General features: G+C 34.9%; 2 protein-coding genes and 1 pseudogene across 2 annotated transcripts; 1 reads left to right on the top strand and 2 right to left on the bottom strand.

The window, feature by feature from the left end:
• Positions 1-62: 62 nt before the first annotated feature.
• LOC125223924 (cytosolic sulfotransferase 12 pseudogene) lies at positions 63-1,270 on the bottom strand (annotated as a pseudogene).
• A 6,307-nt stretch (positions 1,271-7,577) lies between these two features.
• LOC125221647 (patellin-3-like) lies at positions 7,578-10,054 on the top strand. The gene is made up of 4 exons (XM_048123831.2): positions 7,578-8,948; positions 9,058-9,182; positions 9,271-9,412; positions 9,492-10,054. The coding sequence occupies exons 1-4, from the start codon at positions 7,704-7,706 to the stop codon at positions 9,741-9,743; spliced, it is 1,764 nt and encodes a 587-aa protein (XP_047979788.2). The 5' UTR covers positions 7,578-7,703; the 3' UTR covers positions 9,744-10,054.
• Positions 10,055-15,183: 5,129 nt separating this feature from the next.
• LOC125222304 (patellin-3-like) lies at positions 15,184-17,859 on the bottom strand. Its single transcript, XM_048124832.2, has 4 exons — positions 16,742-17,859; positions 15,870-15,994; positions 15,644-15,794; positions 15,184-15,573 (listed from the first exon to the last, which is right to left on the bottom strand). The coding sequence occupies exons 1-4, from the start codon at positions 17,726-17,728 to the stop codon at positions 15,331-15,333; spliced, it is 1,506 nt and encodes a 501-aa protein (XP_047980789.2). The 5' UTR covers positions 17,729-17,859; the 3' UTR covers positions 15,184-15,330.
• Positions 17,860-20,153: the final 2,294 nt, after the last annotated feature.

Here is a 20,153-nt window from a genome sequence, read left to right as displayed (position 1 = left end):
ATTCATCAAAATGCAATTATCTATATTAAAATAAATCAAAATAAAAATAAAAAACCAAAAAGTAAAAAAGGACCCACCTTCAATCATCTCACTTCATTTATTACACACTCCACCTCTCACTTCATTAATTATACACTCCACTAATTCCTTAAAACTCGTGTCATAACTAAATGTGACTATAAATCTTTGACAGTATTTCACAAAGAAACACATACAAATAATTGTAGCAAACACACACGCAAACACAAAAACATATGAAAATAATTATAGAATAAGCCCAAAGTCCTCAAGCTTAAGCCCAATGGTTTGATCAATTCGATCTTCCATTTCCGAAGTCAAATAATTCTTCCAATCTCCAACTTCACCTTTCCTAAAAAAAGATGTATTGGGCACATTCAATAAAATTGATCCATTCTTATTCACCTCCAAATTCTTGAGCCTCTCCAAACTACACCTCCACAAAACATCATCAACTTGTCCCTCCTCTCCAAATGGCCTCCCTAAGAACTCGGCGATCCTCGAAACTTGTCCCTTCGGGTCGGATTTCATCTCCTCGTACTTCACGAACAAGATTTTGTCGGGCCTTTTCTGGCTCTCGAGCCAGTACTCTGCCACGTGGTCGGAGAACGGCCCGTATTGATGTAGGCCCGAGCAGAAACAGTCAACCGCTTTATCCAGCGGGAACGGTTCCTGGTCGGGCCTTAGGAATGAGTTGAAGAAATGCCACATCGAGATCAGGGTGTCCTTAGGGTTCCGTGCCAAGTACACGACCTTGCAGTCCGACTCTTTGACCGAGTCGGGCAGCACGGCGTACGGCAGGTGTGTGTGGAGAAGGCGGGGACATGACGCGTCGTAGATGTCGACGTGTAGTGGCTTGGTAGAGAAAAGAGCGCTCTCGATTGTCGGGACGTGGAAATGAGGATTTTCAGTAGCCAGCATGTCATGTTTGCAGTCGTCATGATTTTTTAGGATGCAGAGGGAAAGTGATTTGAGCCACGTGGTGCCGGTTTTCATGGTCGATGCAAGGATGACATCATCATCTCGGGCTTCGAAACTCGACCGGAACGTTAATGCGGGCTTCAATAAGCCCGGCCCGAACCAAAAGCCTTCCCATTGGGTGATGTCCATTGCATCCCAAAAGCGTGCTTTAGGTAGCCCGATTGACCATTTCTCCACATCGTTATCTTCGATAGGAGAAATGATTTGAGTTGGGAAATTAGGAGATTTCATCATTTTGCATGTAACAAGTAATTGTTTGGATCTTAAAGAGGTTAAGGATTTAAGTGCATTTATAGTATTTCTAACATAGGGGCACCTTTTCTATTAAATGATTCACAAACTAACCCGAAAATGAAATGACATTTATTTAAATTGTCCAATTGGTATCAAATATATTAATTAAGTTCAAATAATTTTCTCAATTTCAAAAGTTTGTTAAAGTTAGTGTTTGATTGGTTCATTGGTCCCCCACCATATCCATCGCAACATTTAAAGAATGCATTTTGTGCTAAATTATGATAATATACAGTTAAAATCAACCATGTCACGTCGAGTCTAATTTGTAAAAATGTCGCATCATTTCATAAATTAATTAAAACTGAAAATGAGAGATTTAATTTACAAAAGGCTAATCATTCATTAAATTAAGTATCCAAATATCAAAATATATATCAATGTCATAATGTTGTCATCGGAGACCAAATTTTCGAAAAATAAACTGTGAAAATATTTAGCAATATGATGGAAAATGAAATAATATTAAAATACATTTCCAAATGAACATTGCCCAACTTATAGCTCAAATTCAAGTGAATGTGTGGGTTCCGGCCACTTTTGACATGTCTATTTATCAATGCAAAAATTAGGATAGTCAAATCACGAGAATTGGGTTGTTATCGTATTAATCTAATTATTATCCAATTAATTATAAGGTTTAATCCAAACATGATTAGTTAAAGAAACTTTTAACCTGAACACGAACCCGACCTGATACCTTCAAACTCAATCACGACCCGCACACGAACACGATACGATACAATTAGTGTTGACATAACACGATAACCACACAAGTCTGATATACACGATTAAAACCTGATTTATACAACTAGAACTCAGCCTGAAATTATTAAGTTTCTAAAGATCGATTCGATAAAGACACAAACCTAATAATGAGACTTGACAGAAGCCCATTAGTCCTTGTGTGTATTGTGTCTTGGCAAAAATTGTCGATCCAAGATATTACTATATGTTTTCTTATGATATAAAAATCTATGAGGGCTTGAAATTTGAAAGAATAAAGAGTAGCAATTTATGGCAAATATATGTCTTTATATCTTTTGGCTTAGAGGGCTTGAAATTCAAAAGGGCCATTTGTTAGCCCAAACTACATTTGGTTCGAAACCATTGAGAGTCCAATAAAATAATGCATTTGTATAATCAGGCTTACCTTCCCAAACAAGCCCTATCTTATTGTTGTAATTTTACATATTTAAGATTACTCTTTAAAAATTTTGGTCAATATACTTGATTTATAAATAATTCATATTATTATTTGATTCGTTGTATGCTTTAATAAATATTGTAGCAAATAATTTTGGCGGTTGTTGGTGGGGATGGCTAGAGTCTAATCATAGCTATAATATGATAACAACAGGAATTGACATCCTCCTTAATTATCGCTTAAATATTCATCTTCTTATGATAATTTTAACTACCCATACCTTCCTAATTGGATTCTTAACTTTTATTTATTCTTATTAATTTTTAATTGGGATTTTTAGAATTTAATTCATACTTTTATTTATGTTATTTTTGGTAAATAGACTTTACATTATTTTCTATTAATTCATGTTGATCATACTTTATTATAAAATTGTTACAAAAATACATTCTACTTATTAACTTTTTCCACTTTATTTACTTTAATTTACCTATAGCAAAATGCTTCATTCCCAATTCATTTTTATACAAATAGTTGATGTCATCCAAACATAGATGACAAAATGTAAGAAAACTTTGTATGGAGTATTATTTATGCAAACTTTATATAATAACATGAAATTACACTAAAATGTTTGTATGAATAATGTAATTAAAGATGCGTTTTTTTCAATTATATGTCCCTTTCAGCTATTAAAATAAAACTTTTGTAGACTTAGCTTGTCGTGCTTACAAGTAATCTTTCTTGTTAATTCAAATTTAAATATGCGAGAACAATATCATTAAGAATATATTATAATAATCGTATGTTATCATTATGAAATTGTATTTCATGTATATTTGGTCGTATTCACTCTATTTATGCCATATGCTATTTCCTCGTCATTTCAGTTCCTTGTCTCTATCATTTGTCAATTTATGACATTTAAGTTTCGCCTGCACATATATATATGTCACACTTCACATTAATTTTGGCAAGACATTAGTCATTAGGTTATAATACAAATTGTTATAATCAATATTTTGGATTACATAAAAACAAAAATACTCGTACATCTTTTTATACAATCAACATACAAATAACACGACGCTTTCAACTATTTATAACCAAAATTTCGAAAATAATAAATTAAATTTTATAGAATATTGCGGTAAAAAAAAACTATTTTTAAATTACATCAATAATTTATATAAGCTCAATAATTGTACTATTAAGTTGCCCCTTACATTTTGTCCAAATTTAGATACAAATTCAATTGGTATATGGAGTATAAAGCTTGGAAATATTCCCTAAATTGGCACTTGCTTATGTTCGTGGACAAAAATGTGTGATAAAACAGCAAAATTTGAGCTAATGTTTAAATTCATTTATGTGATAACTTATTGTCACACTGTCAATTTATTAATTTGTACCCTACGCTAAGAAATCAATGTGAAATTCACTACGTTTTTTCCTTTTATGAACAGTCAACAAACAATAATGGATATGATAAAAAAAAAACAAAAAAAAACAGAGTATTTAAATAGTATTGTGCTGAATAGGAATGGGAATATTAGGGATAATATATTCAAAAATTTTAAAAACACGACTTTGAGCTAAATAAGATAATTAATCAAAATTGAAGGATGTATACGTTTTAATTAAGATTCTAAATTATCATAATTGTTAAGGGTATTTTCATGTGTTTCATAACGTTACATATTGAAGATTCCAAGAAAAGGTAAAACAAATAGTGACGTTATAAAGTAGTGACAAAAAAGGAGAACGTTAAAAGCGGTGATTGTCTTTAACGACACTAATACAAATTAAATTAGTAATTAATTGCACTAAATTCCAAGACCTTATTTAATCACACTGACTGTTGCTTGCAAAATTGCAGCACATCAGCATATGCTTGTCTCTAAAATTTGGGTACTATATATATCTTTACTAAATTCGGCAGAATTTTAATTATTTTTCAATGGGCACATCAACTATGGCTTTTCTAATAAAATAATCAAGTTATTGATAATAAAATTTGTTAAGTACTATTAATTATAGTGTTTTTGTTTAATACTACTACTGTATAACTCAAATATATATTGTTATCTTTGCGGCGAAATATTGTTATCTTTGCGGCGAAATTCTACCGTTATTTTTTTTAACAATTTATAACGGTCTGGTTGAGATTTTTTTAGTATTTTATTTGTTGATTTATTTCCACTCTTGACTTTTATAAAGTTTAAATTAATTATTCCATTGAAAAAAAGTGGGAGGAAGAATTAACTGAAACACAATTAATTAGTAGGAAATAACAATTGGAATTTCGCTTCTAATTTAAAATTTTGATGCAAATAAAATATGCCAGTGATATAAATAGTAAAATTAATAGTACTCACCTTTTGAATCATTTTTCTGTGGAAATGAGGCAATAATAGAGATTATTAGTATTTGGATATAAATAGTTGTTTGGTGAGCCGGCGACGATGATTACAGAGAAACATGCACGAGATATTTTATAGTAGTATTTAATAGTAGTAATATATGGTGGGATCATACGACAGCATATCGAATAACAAGTTGCTTAGAATAAATATTTCTAAAATAAATTAAATTGTGTGCGACATTTTTATGGTAAAAAACAATGTTGCCCATTTTCTCTATTTTGTTTTTTAAGTTGATTGGTTATATTATAATTTGGCTTGAGTTTTGGGGGAGATTTTATTAATATAATATAATATTACATAGACGAAATAAAATTTGTGAGTTTGTTATACAAATATTTATGAGCTCTGAAAAGTGCTTTAAATATTATCAAAATGTATTTATGAGTATATTTTATACTATTAATTTCACAATTCTTAATCTAGATTGTTGAAGTGTTAAAATACAGTGCAAATAAAGATCTATAGAACATGAATCTTATTTTATGTAAAATTTTTTATAACAATTCTACTAATAAAATTTTAACAACGGAACTATCGTAATATTCAAAATATATATGGTATACTAACAAATATACAGCTGGATATATACCATTTTGGAACTATACATGGTGATTTTCACAATATATTATACTCCATATAGTATTAACCAAACTACATATATTTTGGTAAGAATTTTGATTCATAAATATCATCGCAATTTACTACTACTAGACACAATTATATGTGATGTATTGATGTTATTAATTTGTCTGAATTCTTTTGTATTGTTATAATCGTGTTGCTACGTAATCTTTTTTCTAAATCAAAGTTTCCCACAAAGTCATTCTATCTCAATGATTTATTAAATAACAAGATTGATAATTTATGAAACTGACAGCTTCTTTTTCCATGCTTATCTAATTAGCCAAATAAATACTAGTAAAATATTACTCCATGAATAATTATTTGCAAGTTTCACTAGGACTAGGGAGTATTTAAATTTTTATACATAGATTGCTTGTAAGAATAAACTTATTACGCCATAGTTTTTTTTTTTGCCCTTTTTATATCGTGACAAAATTCAATTTCAATGGTTGAACTATTCGTTCCAAAGAATTTCATGATTTCCAACTAGGTAACATATAAAATATAGTACTCCCTCCGTCCCGTTTAAGATGACACGTTTTCCTTTTTAGTTTGTCCCAACTAAGATGACACATTTTATTTTTGTTAATTTTCTCTCTCCAATTAATACACTCAACCACTTTTTCTCAATCCTATTAAAATATTTATATTTCTTTATCTCTCTACTTTAATATTTACACCCATTTTTTCCCTCTTCAATTAAACACTTTAACCAATAACTCCTAAAATTCCGTGTCGGCTAAACAATGTGTCATCTTAGCTGGGACGGAGGGAGTAGTCCTTACTTACTTAATTAAGTAAGAATTAAGTAAGTGCTTTTTTATTACACTTACAGAAATATTATTAACAAAGAATATATGTCTCATAAAAAATGGAATATTAGTAATGTTATGCGTGACAGTTTATCAGAAGACGTGGGTGGTCTAAAATATTTTAAGAAATCTATACGAATTATGTAGATATTGTATCTATACTATATGATTCCTCAAATCTCATTATTGTATAATTCAGAAGGAGATAATGAATCATTTTCAAAAAGGAGATAACAGGTTGTACTTTAAATCCTTCACAGTTCATCTCTTCAAATATGCAATTATTGTAAAAATAAGGATTATTGCCGTCTAATGTTATAAAATATTCCAAAAAATTATTTTATCTTACAAACTTTAAATTTGACGTATAATATTATAAATTTAAGTAGTTGTTGTATTTTTCTCACTAGCAACAAAATTCAGTTACATTCATTTATTATGCTTATGACTGAAAATTGATAATTATTTTCAATAAATAGTAGACAAAATATCAACAAAATAATAATATCGTCATTATGTTATCATATGATAATTTTCGTGAATATTTTTTTATATCAACATAGTGTATTACAAATATCAACAATATTGCATAAGTATATCAACACTAGTACAAGAAAATATCAACACATATTTATTGAGATTTTTACATGATTTTATTGAGATTTTTTGATGTATTTGTTGATAAAAATCTGGTTATCAACATTTACGAAAACTAAAATAAAAAATATCAAATTTCATCATCCGAACATCGTCGGAACATATGCAATTGAGATCTCGTTGGAATCCTTATAAAATTATCTTTAATTTGATATATTTTTTGCGAAAAAATAATTTAAATCGAGAGGGTTACGTAAATTTAAAGTTTTAAGATGATTTTAACGAGAGAGGATACCCTCTAATTTTATTTATTAATTGTTTTAATTAAAAATATAATTCATATGACATTATTTCAACCACTAAATCTTCTAATTTAATGATTAAAATTTAGTCCAATTTAGAATTGCTAATTAATTAGCAATTCATCACTCCGATGGGAAGAATTCAAATAATTATTTAAAATTCAAAAGTTCATGAAAAAAATATTTTTTGATAAGTTTAATATCACTAAAAATAAGGATCAAATTAATCACCCAAAATTATTTTAAATTTGATTAAGCAAGAAATAGAAAGTGGAGGTGGGTCCCATTTCAAGAGTGGTAACGAGCTGGCAAATTCCTAAGCAAACCTTGACAGACTGTTCCATTTCAACACACACTCAATCTCAATCTCCCTCCTCTTCAAATTCAACCAAAATTTCCCATTTCAATCCATTCTTCTCCTCTCTCTCTCTCTCTCTCCATCAAATTTCCCAATTTCCCAAAATTTGCATATTTCCTCTCTAAATCTCCTTGCTGCTTCCACATGGCGGAGGAAACCAAGAAGGCGGCGGCTCCCGAGGCGGCCGAGGAGGCGGCGGCGGCGGTGTCCGACGTGCCGGTGGCGGAGAAGGAGGTGCCCCCGCAGCCGGAGCCGGAGAAAGCGGCGGAGGAAGGAGAAAAGGAGAAGGAAGCGGCGCCGGAGGAGAAAGTTGCCGAATCCGCTTCCTTCAAAGAGGAGAGCAACAAAGTCGACGACCTCGTCGATCCGGAGAAGAAAGCTCTCGATGAGCTCAAGCTCCTCATTCAAGAAGCCCTCAACAACCACGCCTTCACCGCTCCTCCGCCGGCGAAGAAGGAAGAAGAGCCAAAAACAGAGACAAAAACCGAAGAGAAGAAGGTGGAAGAGGTAAAGATCGAATCTTGCGACGCCCCACCTGCTGAAACTCCGGCGGAGACGCCTGCAACGGAGGCGCCGGCGGCGGAGAAGAAGGTGGAAGAGGTAAAGATCGAATCTTGCGACGCCCCACCTGCTGAAACCCCGGCGGAGGCGCCTGCAGCGGAGGAGCCGGCGGCGGAGAAGAAGGCGGAAGAGGTAAAGATCGAATCTTGCGACGCCCCACCTGCTGAAACTCCGGTGGAAGAAGCAAAAATCGAATCTTCAGAGGCGGTGGAAGAGATCAAAGAGACCATAGTCCATGAAGTGACGCCCCCATGCGAGGAGCCCGCGGCGGAGGAAGAAGCGCCGCCGCCTCCCACGCCGGAGGAGGTTTCCATCTGGGGCGTCCCACTCCTCGCCGACGAGAGGAGCGACGTCATCCTCCTGAAATTCTTGAGGGCTCGTGATTTCAAGGTGAAGGAGGCGTTCACCATGCTGAAGAGCGTGGTGGCGTGGAGGAAGGAATTCAAGATCGATTCTTTAGTGGAGGAGGAGGGGGAGGAGTCCGCCATTGTTGAAGGGCTTGAGAAAGTTGTGTTCTTGCATGGTGTTGACAAAGAGGGCCACCCCATTTGCTACAATGCCTTTGGGGCTTTTCAGGACAAGGAGCTGTATAACAACACCTTTGGTGATGCTGAGAAGAGGGGGAAATTCTTGAGGTGGTATATTCTCTTGTTGGAGAAGAATATCAGGAAATTTGATTTCAGCCCTGATAGCATTTGCACCATTGTTCAAATCACTGATCTCAAGAATCTGCCTGGCTTGATTCTCTTCAAGAAGGATTTCAGACAGGCTACTAATGAGGCTCTTCAGCTTCTCCAGGATAACTACCCTGAGTTTGTTGCCAAACAGGTATACACACACCAAGATTCAATTTTTTTACATGGGTTGTTGTTTGTATGTTGGTTCTTGAATTGGGTTTGTGTGGTTTTGATTTATGGATTGATTTTGTTTTTTGAAGGTGTTCATCAATGTTCCATGGTGGTATGTGGCTTACAATAGGTTGATCAGTCCATTCTTGACTCAAAGGACCAAGAGCAAGTTTGTGTTTGCTGGCCCTACCAAGACTGCTGAGACCCTCTTTAAGTAAGTCTATATCTTTCTTGATGGTATTTTTTGATGTATATTTATATCAAGTTTTTTAATAATTGAAGTTTCATTTTCTTGTTGTTAGATACATAGCACCTGAGCATGTCCCAGTTCAATATGGTGGCCTAAGCAAGGATGGTGAGGCAGAATTCACCACTGCTGATTCTGCAACAGAGGAAACCATCAAGCCGGCGGGCAAGCACACCGTTGAGCTCCCCGTCACCGAGGTGGGCTTCGTGATCCGAGCCTAAATCAGCGAAAAGCTCGAATCTTTTTCTAATGGTGATTCTTGAATTTTGTTTGCAGGCTTGCACACTGGTGTGGGAGGTGAGGGTGGTGGGGTGGGAAGTCTGCTACGGGGCGGAGTTCGTGCCCTCGGCTGAGGGTGGATACACGTGGGTTGTGCAGAAGTCGAGGAAGATTGGGCCCGGGGACGAGCAGGTCGTCGGGTGCAGCTTCAAGATTGGTGAGACTGGCAAAGTTGTGCTCACATTTGACAACCAAACATCCAAGAAGAAGAAGCTTCTTTACAGGTTCAAGACTAAGCCCTCTGAATGAATGGAAACATGAAATGTGCAGCAAAAGAAATAGGAGAGGAAAAGGGTGGTTTTCTTTCCTTTGTTCAGTTACATTATTCTTTTTTACTTGATTTGTGTTTTAAAAAAAGAAGAAACTTGAAAATGTTGTTGATTCTATATTTGTTGGTTGGTTGGTTGGTTGGTTGGTATTATAAATTGAAGTTTTTTGTTGTTGGATTGTGGGTGTAACAAAATTTGGGATGCAAGTACATATGGTGAATGTGAAACAGAAATATTTATTAGTGTTTGCTTCTTTGCTAGATTGGAAATGTGGACATACATTTATTACTACCTTGTTATTGGTAATTTTCTTGATGTTACTTTGCCTTAGATTTTGTTACTATCTTTTCTTACAGTCCTTTTTTCTTTTCATGGATGTTGATGTCTCTAAAATTCTCTTTCCCATATATCTCAATATCTGCAGTACATAGTAGAAAATGCCAATCTGTCTAATTCTTGCATGTGTGATTCATTCATTGCAAAAGTGGATGTTTTTATTGTGTACTACAACCAATATACCCTAGATATGGGACCATATACTAATTACACATTAAAATAGGGATGTAAAGTTATTTTTGGTTCATCTTTCAAATTTTCTTTTGTTATAACTTAGTACATCGCAAATACTCTCTTTGTCTTATGTAATTTGAAATGGACATGGAATTTAAGAAAATTGTATTATAAATTGAATGTAGATAAAATAATGTAAAAGAGAAAAATACTCCCTCCGTCTCACTTTAGCAGTCTCGTTGACTTTTCTACACTCGTTTTGTAAAAATGATAATAAATAGTTAAAATTGAGAAATAGTAAAGTAAGAGAGAGAATAATGTAGAGAAGAGTCTTATCTACATTACTCTTTCTCTTACTTTACCATTTCTTCACTCTAACTATTTATTATCAATTTTACAAAACGGAGGCAGAAAAGTCAATGAGACTGCTAAAGTGGGACGGAGGGAGTATATAATAGCAAGTAAAGTAAAAGATATCACATTGTAAGAGGGATAAGATGTTCTTTTTTTGCAATTAAAGAAAATGATTCGAGTAACTTTAGACCGATTGAAATAAAATTTGAAGTAACTTGGATAGAAGGAGTACTAGATATGAGATGCATTCGTGAATAAATCGAAAATTGAATATTAGTGCTATAATATACTTATTCTACTCGATCCACTATCGAAATAAAATTTGAAGTAATTTGGACAGAAGGGATACTAGATAGGAGATGCTTTCGCGAATAAATCGAAAATGGAAGATTAATCCTATAATATACTTATTCTACTCGATCCACTATCGAAATAAAATTTGAAGTAATTTGGACAGAAGGGATACTAGATAGGAGATGCTTTCGCGAATAAATCGAAAATGGAAGATTAATCCTATAATATACTTATTCTACTCGATCCACCTGAAATTAAACTATGCAGTTATATTATATCTTTCGTCCCACAAATTTTATTTAGTACATATACAAAAACTAATCATTTTAATTACTAAAGGGAACTATTGTATTAAAGGTAACAAAAAGAGGCCATTGGTAGACATTTTTCTTGTAAATATCTAAATAGAACAGTTAAAAATTCAAATACAGTTTTGTTAGGCACTTTACAGACAAAATTGGTTTCATTTTAACAGTTTTAAATTGCTAATCAGTTTGTCAGAAGCACACTTCTATTTTGACAGCAGTCAACTCATAAATTCCCATATTTTACTGTAAAACATCTGCTAATTAACTTGTAGAGTACTTTGGTAGTATAAAATATAGTTGGATTCTAATCATTCTTCCCACCTACTTAAATAAATAAAAAGGTGTTTTCATCATCAATTTATCAACACACGTTGTAGCCCCACCCTTTGTTTAAATAATCACAAAATTGGATTCCACCAGTAATCCTGCAAGCACACAACTAGATTTCAATCTTCTTTTTCCCCCAAAGATTCCTTAATTATGAATATTTTTATTTTTATAATTCATCTTGAAATTTAATTTCCATAGGATGGTAAAATAGTGGAGCCGAATAATACTAGCATACTTAACCTTGTACAGCTTAATTTTGAATCTATTTTTTATTTAACTCACAGATAATCATATCTGCAATTTTTTTAATTACTTTATAATTTGTGTTTTGTTTATGTGAAGGATGATACTACATCATTAAGTTGACAAAAAGTTTGAATTTTTTTAATCATAGTTTGAGCTGTTTTTGCCTCTAATTGTGGAAGACATTTCTCCCTCGCATGAGCTTATCATCTTTTGGATATCTCAAGCTTGATTTCTTTTATTATTCAACCAATTCTTTAATTTAAAAGTAAGACTTTTTCTAGAAGTAATTGATTTAGATAAACTCTTCCAATTAAAGTCATTAGTTTTTGTATATATAGCCCCTTGTTTCTTTCATTATAGAATCTAGACTAATCCCCACCCCCAATATTTTTTGGAATTTTATTGTAAAATGATGTTTTACCAAACAATTGTGACTTAATTATTGACAAACATAATTAGATGTGAGGTGATAAAATATAGTCCATTTAAAAAGTATACTATCTTAAAAAATTGGGATTTACTTATTCTCCACCAAAAAAGTAAAGAACATAGCAATGTTTACTATTTACACACACAACAAACATTCTTGTATACACTCAACCTTGTTTTGATAATCTAAAAATATAGTTTATTTATTTATAGTTGGGGATCCAAACCGCTTGAAATTTTTATACCATATATGAACTGGCTTATAATGTCTTGATACAGAGGGAATCTAAGTCAACTTTGCTAAATTTATGCTACAAGGTTGTCTTGTATCTATCTTGTCCTTGAGTGGCTTACATTGTTTCCTTGTCGAAATTTCTCTTGTTGTTTTCTTTTCAAAAAATTAAATATAGACATCTGTATATAAATCTAGCTTCTTTGATTCTTATAACAAAAAAGAAGAGGAAGTGTATATATGTTGGTAAATCATGTACCATAACTTTGAAAAATGACTGATTTTATCATAATTTTGAATTTTTTTTTCTCAAATTTTCATAATCTTGGATTTGAGAAAAATTATGCATGATGTGCTATATAAAAAATATTATGTGGATAAAACGTTTGACTACTTAAACAACATCGTTCAATACATCTAGATAGCTACGTCTTGAATTTTCACACATGTATAAGTTGCGTCAATAAAATTAGACATGTAGCTCGATGGAATTTTCGTCTTGTGACAATTTTAAAAAATGTAAAAGATAGATATAAGTTTATCCCATAAAATTATAGAGTACTATTTGGATTTCAAGAATTGCTTTAAAAAATGTGAAGACAGACAGATTAGAATTGAGTAGCCGCAATATTTATGAGTGAAGAATATGCATGTGACACTGCAGAATTCTGATCACAAAAAATTGTATGTATCCCAAAATATTTTCCAATAATGTCCATTAATTTGGTTAAATAGTTAGCATGTGAGTAGGGTTGATCACATGTTATCTTTGGGGCCTCCCTTTTCATTTCATTTCTCTTGTTTCTCGATGTTGACGAAGATGGTTGATTTTTGAGGATCTTATCTCAATGATTCTATCATTTCCATGCAATAGCAATAGCTAATGTCTTCTTCGGACAACCGCGCAACCCATCACGTTAGGTGCGTGCACGTTGAAGCATGGTGTTAGAGATCGAATTGAGCACGACGTGCTTACATTGTGCTCACAATTCTCCTCCACTCGTATGTCCCCTTCATGCATTGTCTTTGCCTAATTAGTACCATGTATTCAGGGACGGAGCTAGAAAATTATAACAGAAGAGGCAAAAATATTAACATGTAAATAAATAAATATTAAAATAAAATAAAATATATTATTTTATTAAATGTAAAGGTATAAGATGGTGTGTTTTTAGGGGAGGGGCAAATAAATTATTACTCCCTCCGTCCCATGCTACTCGCACTTTTCATTTTAGGCCGTAAATTTGAGATTGATTTTTTTGTGTAATTAAATTAGAATTTTAAGTGTAATGAGACGTCACTTAATAAAGGACCTCTTAACTTAAACTAACATATTTATTAAATGCATTAATTCTAACTTAAACTATAAATAATGTAAGGAGTTTGTGACGTGCCGAAAAGTAAAAGTGCAAGTAACATGGGACGGAGGGAGTACTATACTATTTTCTTAAATGTAAGGGGGCAAATAGCGTGAATTTACATATATTAAGGTCATATAATTAAATGCCTACATAATTATAAAAAATTGAGGTAGCGCATTTGCCCCTTCTCATTTTATACTAAATCCGTCCCTACATGTATTGCACAAATAAGATAATGAGACTGGGCATAAAAAAACTGAAATTAATCATTTTATTTTTTTAATTTAGGTTAATCGTTATTTACAAAATTAACTTTCTCTTCTTTTTTTTCCAGGCCAATTGCAGATCAACGATCTTTTCAAATTTTTTATATTGTAATTCTCATCTATAAATATTTATTTTTTGATTAGCTAGTACCTAAAAATAATTGAAATGAATGGCCCACAGCAACCCAAGCACCTTAGAGCTCTAATACTTATTATGGGCCCATTCCTAATCACAAACCCTATTTATCCAAAAACATATAAACATCTTTGTCTGTCTAAAAACTCTATGATGTTGTTTGATTCATTAGACAATTCAATAATAAGATACAATATGGATTAAGTCGGAATAAGATTTGTCTAGGGTGAAATCAATCATAGTGGTGAAAATGAAATAAACAATTATGATATAGTACAATATAATTACAGTATTGTGGAGACGGACCCAGATACATTTTTGTGGGCCAAAGTTTTAAATAAAAATACAACTGAACAAAAGATAAGAATAGATATGACTGCTAGTCACAAGTAACATGACAACCAAACATGCTACATAGACAAGAAAAATCTACACTAATTATCGACCCATTTTATGCAAAACGTACACGATATATCTATTGGCCCAACTACCCCAAAAGATCCAACTTTTCATGCCCGACCTTCGTTCTATATACATAAGTATATCAATAAAGGTCAAAGGTCTCAAATCCAAGTCCAATAATACTGCCTTTAAAAAAATGTCCACTATAACAATCATCGCTATAATGTTTGACAGAAATGGAAGTTGCAATGTTGGTTGATAATCAAGTGATTCATGAAAGCTCAACTACACCCACATTTCCTCACTCAGTGACTCAATTATTATTACAAGTTGGTGGCGGTTTGTCGTTAGAATTCTGTTATAACAATTTATTATATCCGCTTTCAATCATGCTCCTATTACAAGCATTTTCTTTGAAATATTTTAGACCAACATTCATTAAAATGAAAACACTACTCTTTCCATTTTATTTTTTTCTAATGTTTTATTCTTTATCCATTTAACTCAAAAAAATAATAGCACTACATAAAATTTCGTACCAAACAAGAAACGTACCAATAACAACGGACCATCGTCGTAGGAGGTGCCATAGATAGATATTGACTTAGAAAACACACAAGTTTAGCTTAACTTAACCCAAAACATGTTTCATCAAACAAGATTCACAACAAACAAGACATCGATCGCTCTCTCGTTAACTCAGAGAACCTTGAATCGGTAGACGAGCCTCTTTTTCTTCGTGGTGGGGTTGTCGACTGTCAGCAATATCTTACCCAGCTCGGTCACGTTGAAGCTGCCCAACACGACAGGCTCATCCGATGGGAGCATCTTCCTGGTCTTGTGCACGATCACCGTGTAGCCCCGTACATCATTTGGGACGTACTCTGCACTGTAGCTCACTTCCCACCCGACCACACGGAGCTCCCAACACAAAGTGCATTTCTGCAGATAATTTCAATATCAGATCGAGTAAACGGGAACGAGAATGGCCTAAACATGTCATATAGCAAACCTCATTCACGAGGATCTCAACGATCTGCTTCGTTGCAGGTTTGATAGTGATCTCCGTGGCCGGATCTTCAACAGTGAACTCGGGGTTGCACTCGCAGAAGTCTACACTCAGGCCACCATATTGAGTTGGAACTTGCTCCGGTGTTATGTACCTGTGGTGCAATCAAAAGGTATAAAACAACGAACGAATGCTACAAAGTTTCAACGATATAGAAAGCTGTACGCACTTGAAAAGGGTTTCAGGGGTCTTTGATGGGCCGGTGAAGACAAATTTGCTTTTAGTCCGTTGAGTCAAGAACGGACCCATCATCGTGTAGAAAGCCAGATACCACCACGGAACATTGATGAACACCTACACGCAAGAAACACGGTTATGGTAGTAAAACACACTCTCAATCAGAAACATGACAGCCTGTATAAAGCAAACAAGGCGGACGAAACCATAACTCTGCATAAGTTTAGACAATCAACGACATTTCTCTAATTAGGGCTAACTTCACTAAACCAAGATTGCACTTTTACTAGTCAAAATTCAAGATATCAAGCTCCACACTCGATCCTCTTCACTCTTCTTCCTCGAACAAGCATCAAAACCTTAATCTCACACAAGTTTACACAATCAAATTCATGATCTAAATAGCATTACTAACTTCAACACACCAAGAACGCATTTGCATTACATCTCACATTCCACCCTCATCGCCCTTTTTCTCTCCAAACGTAGCGCCCAAACTCCAAATCTTACTCCCACATAAGTTTATACAATCAACGACATGATCTGAATACCATTTCTAACTTCACAACACCAAGAACACGTTTTTGCAGCTGAAAACCTAATCGAATATAACTCTCCTATCACAACATCCTAATACACCTCAAACATGAAATCTCCAGCCACATTTTTGTGCTCATATCTCACATTCTCGCGAGCTTCGCCACCAAGAACACACTTTTGCAGCTCAAAACCTAATATATCGAGCTCAACGCATAGACAATAATTGAATGAGTTACCAAAATGATCATCAACGAATGCACCCTCCTAACCTATCACAACATCCTAATACACCTCAAACACAATCACATTTCGTGTTTCGAATACCTGCTTCGTCACGAACTCAGGATAGTTATCCTGCAGGATGACCAATGCCTGCTTCGTGGCAATCCGAAGCTCCCTCTTCCCCGGGCCGGGCGAGTTCCTCAAATCACTCACTTGAAAGATGGTATTAATCCCCCCCGGATTGAAATCCAGCTTCCTAATACTCCTCTCCAAGAACTGAATCCTCCACCTCAAAAACCTCCGCCTCTTCTCCTCATCCCCAAACGTTTTCGCATACAATTCCTTATTCTGGAACTCTCCATAGACGTTGTAGCAAACGGGGTGGCCCTCTCTGTCGAATCCGTGCATAAAGACCACTTTTTCGAGATCGTCGCCCAAGTCCTCCTTGAGCAGCTCGTCCACGCCGAAATCCTTTCTCCACTTGAGGGTGTTTCGCAGCATGGAGAGGGATTCCTTCACTTTGAAGTCGCGGGCGCGGAGGAATTTGAGCAAAACGACGTCGCTGCGGTCGTCCTTGAGGAGCGGGATTCCCCAAATTGAGACCTCCTCGGCGCCGAATTGGGCGGCGGAGAGGGATTCCTGGACGAGGGCTTTGAATTCGTGGAGGGATTTGAGCTCGGAGGGGGCGAGATCTGAGGCTCGGTTGCTCTCCTCTTTGAACGAGCCTAGGGATTGCGGCGGCGGTTTGGATTTCTTCTCCGCTTCTGCTGATTCTTCGGTTTCCTGGGAGACTGATAGCGCGGCGGCGAGGGGCTGGGATGCGGTGACGGCGGTGGTGACGGTGGTGGAGGGGGGAGATTCCGGCGGCGGCGGGGGGAGAGGGGAGTCTTTTTCGGCGATGGTTAGAGGGGATTCTTCGGCGGCGGGGGGAGGGGGCTCTTGGTGGAGGTCTAGTGAGAGTGAAGCTAGCGGAGGTTCGGGGAGCTGTGGAGGGGGTGTTTCGGTTTCCTCAGCTGTGGGCGGCGGCGGCGGCGGCGGTGTTGATTCTTCTGGTGGGTGTATTGGGTGGGTTTGGGGTTCGTCGGCCATTTTGGGGGGAGAGAGAGAGTGAGGTGTGTGTGTGAGTAGGAGAGGAGGAGAAGGGGAGTGAGAATCGTGGTGAATTGATTGTGAAGAGGAATGAGGAAGGTGAAGACGGAACAGAAGTGAAAGCGACTGTGTTTTTTTTCTTTCTTTTTCTTCTCAGGCTTTCTTATAGGCTGTGTTTGGCATCACTGTAATTCTTTTTTCTTTCAAGAAAAAGAAATCAATGTCTCGGCGGACGTTGGACCGCCGTCCCCGACGTCCGCACGTCCGCCGCCATTAGGCTATCGAGGGGCGGACACGGACGTTAGGAGTGGACATCGGATATCCGCGACGTTCCCGGGACGTCCGTCATTGCGGAGAACCAACGGACGTCGCCGGCAGATATCCAGATTTCTGAATTTAATTTATTTATTTAAAAAAAAACTCTATACAACTCGTTGAACTTCATTTCATTCGCACCACTTGTTTTATTAAACGAGTTTCTCTCTCTACGTTTCTTTTATTTTTAGTATATTCAAAATGGCTAGGGGTAGTGGAGGGGGTGATGATGATATACGTCGGAGGGGTCGTCGTCATTGATATTTATAATGAAATTTGTTTAGTAATTTTTTGATTTTGAAATGTACTTTTTTTTTTTAATAAATTTATCCGTCCGTATTCGTGTCGAAAATTAAATTCCGTAAAAATTGATTAATTTGGTGAATTGGTGAATTTTTATTATGGATGTCCGCGCGAAACATCCACCGGGATGTCCATAATTATGCAGTGGAATGTCCTTATGATGTGGCAGGAGGTGTTTTTGAGATGTCCGCCGGGACATCCGCACCATTGTGGATGCTCTTATAGAAGAAATCAACTATTGAAGAAAAAGAAATCTACTATAGTACTACTAGTACTACATTTCTTTTAAGTGAAATTTGAATAAAATACATAAATAATGAGAGAACAAAGTAAAATAAATTAAATTTTGAATCTAACCTATATCCGAAACAGACATGACACAAATAAAGCAAAAGGAACACAATAATTCAAACTCACCTGAAAAATAATCATCTCAACAATGTGATTGTAAATTACTAAATTTTGACTTTGAAGACTTCAATGTACTATATAGACTGGTAATCATATTTGAGGTAACTGTATAATTTTCAATATTCCACCATCATTACATTATGAACATTAAATTAGTGGTACTAAACAAACTACTTCTACTTTGAATAACTGTCAAAAATCTCAGCATCATTACATTGTGAACATTAAATTAGTGGTACCTAAATGCATAATCACAAGACAAAGCAAACACGGCCTTAGTGAGGGTGAGATAATTAATGTCTTACTTTTTGAATTTTATGACAAAAGAAGAGAGAGAGATGGAATTTAGAATTTGGGATGATGGAATCCTATGTTATCATTTATCCATATACTTCGGCGCTCTGCCTTTGCCCATGTGAATATCATCCCACCTATTTTATTTCATTATTATACTATACTTTTGTAGAATGGATATATAACTTTTAGTCCAAATTGTCCCAAATATTATATAGCTTTGTCAAACTCTAGTGCATCATGTAAATTTAAAAATCATAAAATTATATAGCTTAGTCAAATTCTAGCCTACTTTGTAAAACTATAAAATTTAGATAAATTTAGTCCAAATTGATAAGTACATATATTTTCATCCATTTGTGTATTGTTAATGGGCCAAAATACCTGCTCAGAAACATCCACCTCGAAGTCGGCCCATGACGAAGTTGGGCTGAATGGATCCACAATCAAGTTAGAGCCCATCAAACACTGTAAAAAGCAAATCAGTATCAACATTGTCAATTATGGAGAAAAATGCAAATCTTATTACTCCATTGAACAATTTTTCCTCAATTTAGGATGCAATTTATCAAAATCGATAGTTAAATATATTTTCAAAATATTACTCCCTCCGTTCCATAGTAATGGACGCATTTCTTTTCGACACGGAGAATAAGAAAAATTGTGTTAGGTGTGTTAAGTAAAGGGAGGGTAAAGTGAAAAATGAAAAAAGGTAGAGAGATGAAGAGAGAATAAAGTAAGAGAGAATAAAGTAGGTGTGAGAAATGTGTTAGACTTTTACTAAAAATGGAAATGACTATATTACAATGGAACGTACCAGATGACGTAATGGAGGTAGGGGTGGGAATACGGGTATCCGTGGATACCCGACCCGAAAAAACCGTGTACCCAAACCCGAAAATCATCGAAATATCTATCCAAAACCCGCCCCGATATATTTTCGGGTACTCCAATACCCGCCCCGGGTATCCATACCCGACGTATTGGGTACCCAAATACCCGGCTCTTTACAAGTGTTATTAACTAATTAAAAAATTCAAATTTTATATATTAAAATAAATACAGAAATATTTAAATTGACTAATATCTTTAATGTTTCATT

This window comes from Salvia hispanica, chromosome 1, assembly GCF_029641045.1.
Source record: "Salvia hispanica isolate PSC_SH4W2 chromosome 1, Shi_PSC_v1, whole genome shotgun sequence".
NCBI classification, from domain to species: Eukaryota; Viridiplantae; Streptophyta; class Magnoliopsida; order Lamiales; family Lamiaceae; genus Salvia; species Salvia hispanica.
Note: the sequence above shows the minus strand (reverse complement) of the source record. Positions and strands in the feature narration are given on the sequence as shown.

Coding starts and splice junctions, on each gene's coding strand:
- LOC125221647 (XM_048123831.2), top strand. CDS start 7,704: ATGGCGGAGGAAACCAAGAAGGCGGCGGCTCCCGAGGCGGCCGAGGAG. Junction 8,949..9,057: donor CTGAGTTTGTTGCCAAACAG/GTATACACACAC, acceptor TGTTTTTTGAAG/GTGTTCATCAATGTTCCATG. Junction 9,413..9,491: donor TTGAGCTCCCCGTCACCGAG/GTGGGCTTCGTG, acceptor TTTTGTTTGCAG/GCTTGCACACTGGTGTGGGA.
- LOC125222304 (XM_048124832.2), bottom strand. CDS start 17,728: ATGGCCGACGAACCCCAAACCCACCCAATACACCCACCAGAAGAATCA. Junction 15,995..16,741: donor CTGAGTTCGTGACGAAGCAG/GTATTCGAAACA, acceptor TCTTGCGTGTAG/GTGTTCATCAATGTTCCGTG. Junction 15,795..15,869: donor ACCCCTGAAACCCTTTTCAA/GTGCGTACAGCT, acceptor ATTGCACCACAG/GTACATAACACCGGAGCAAG.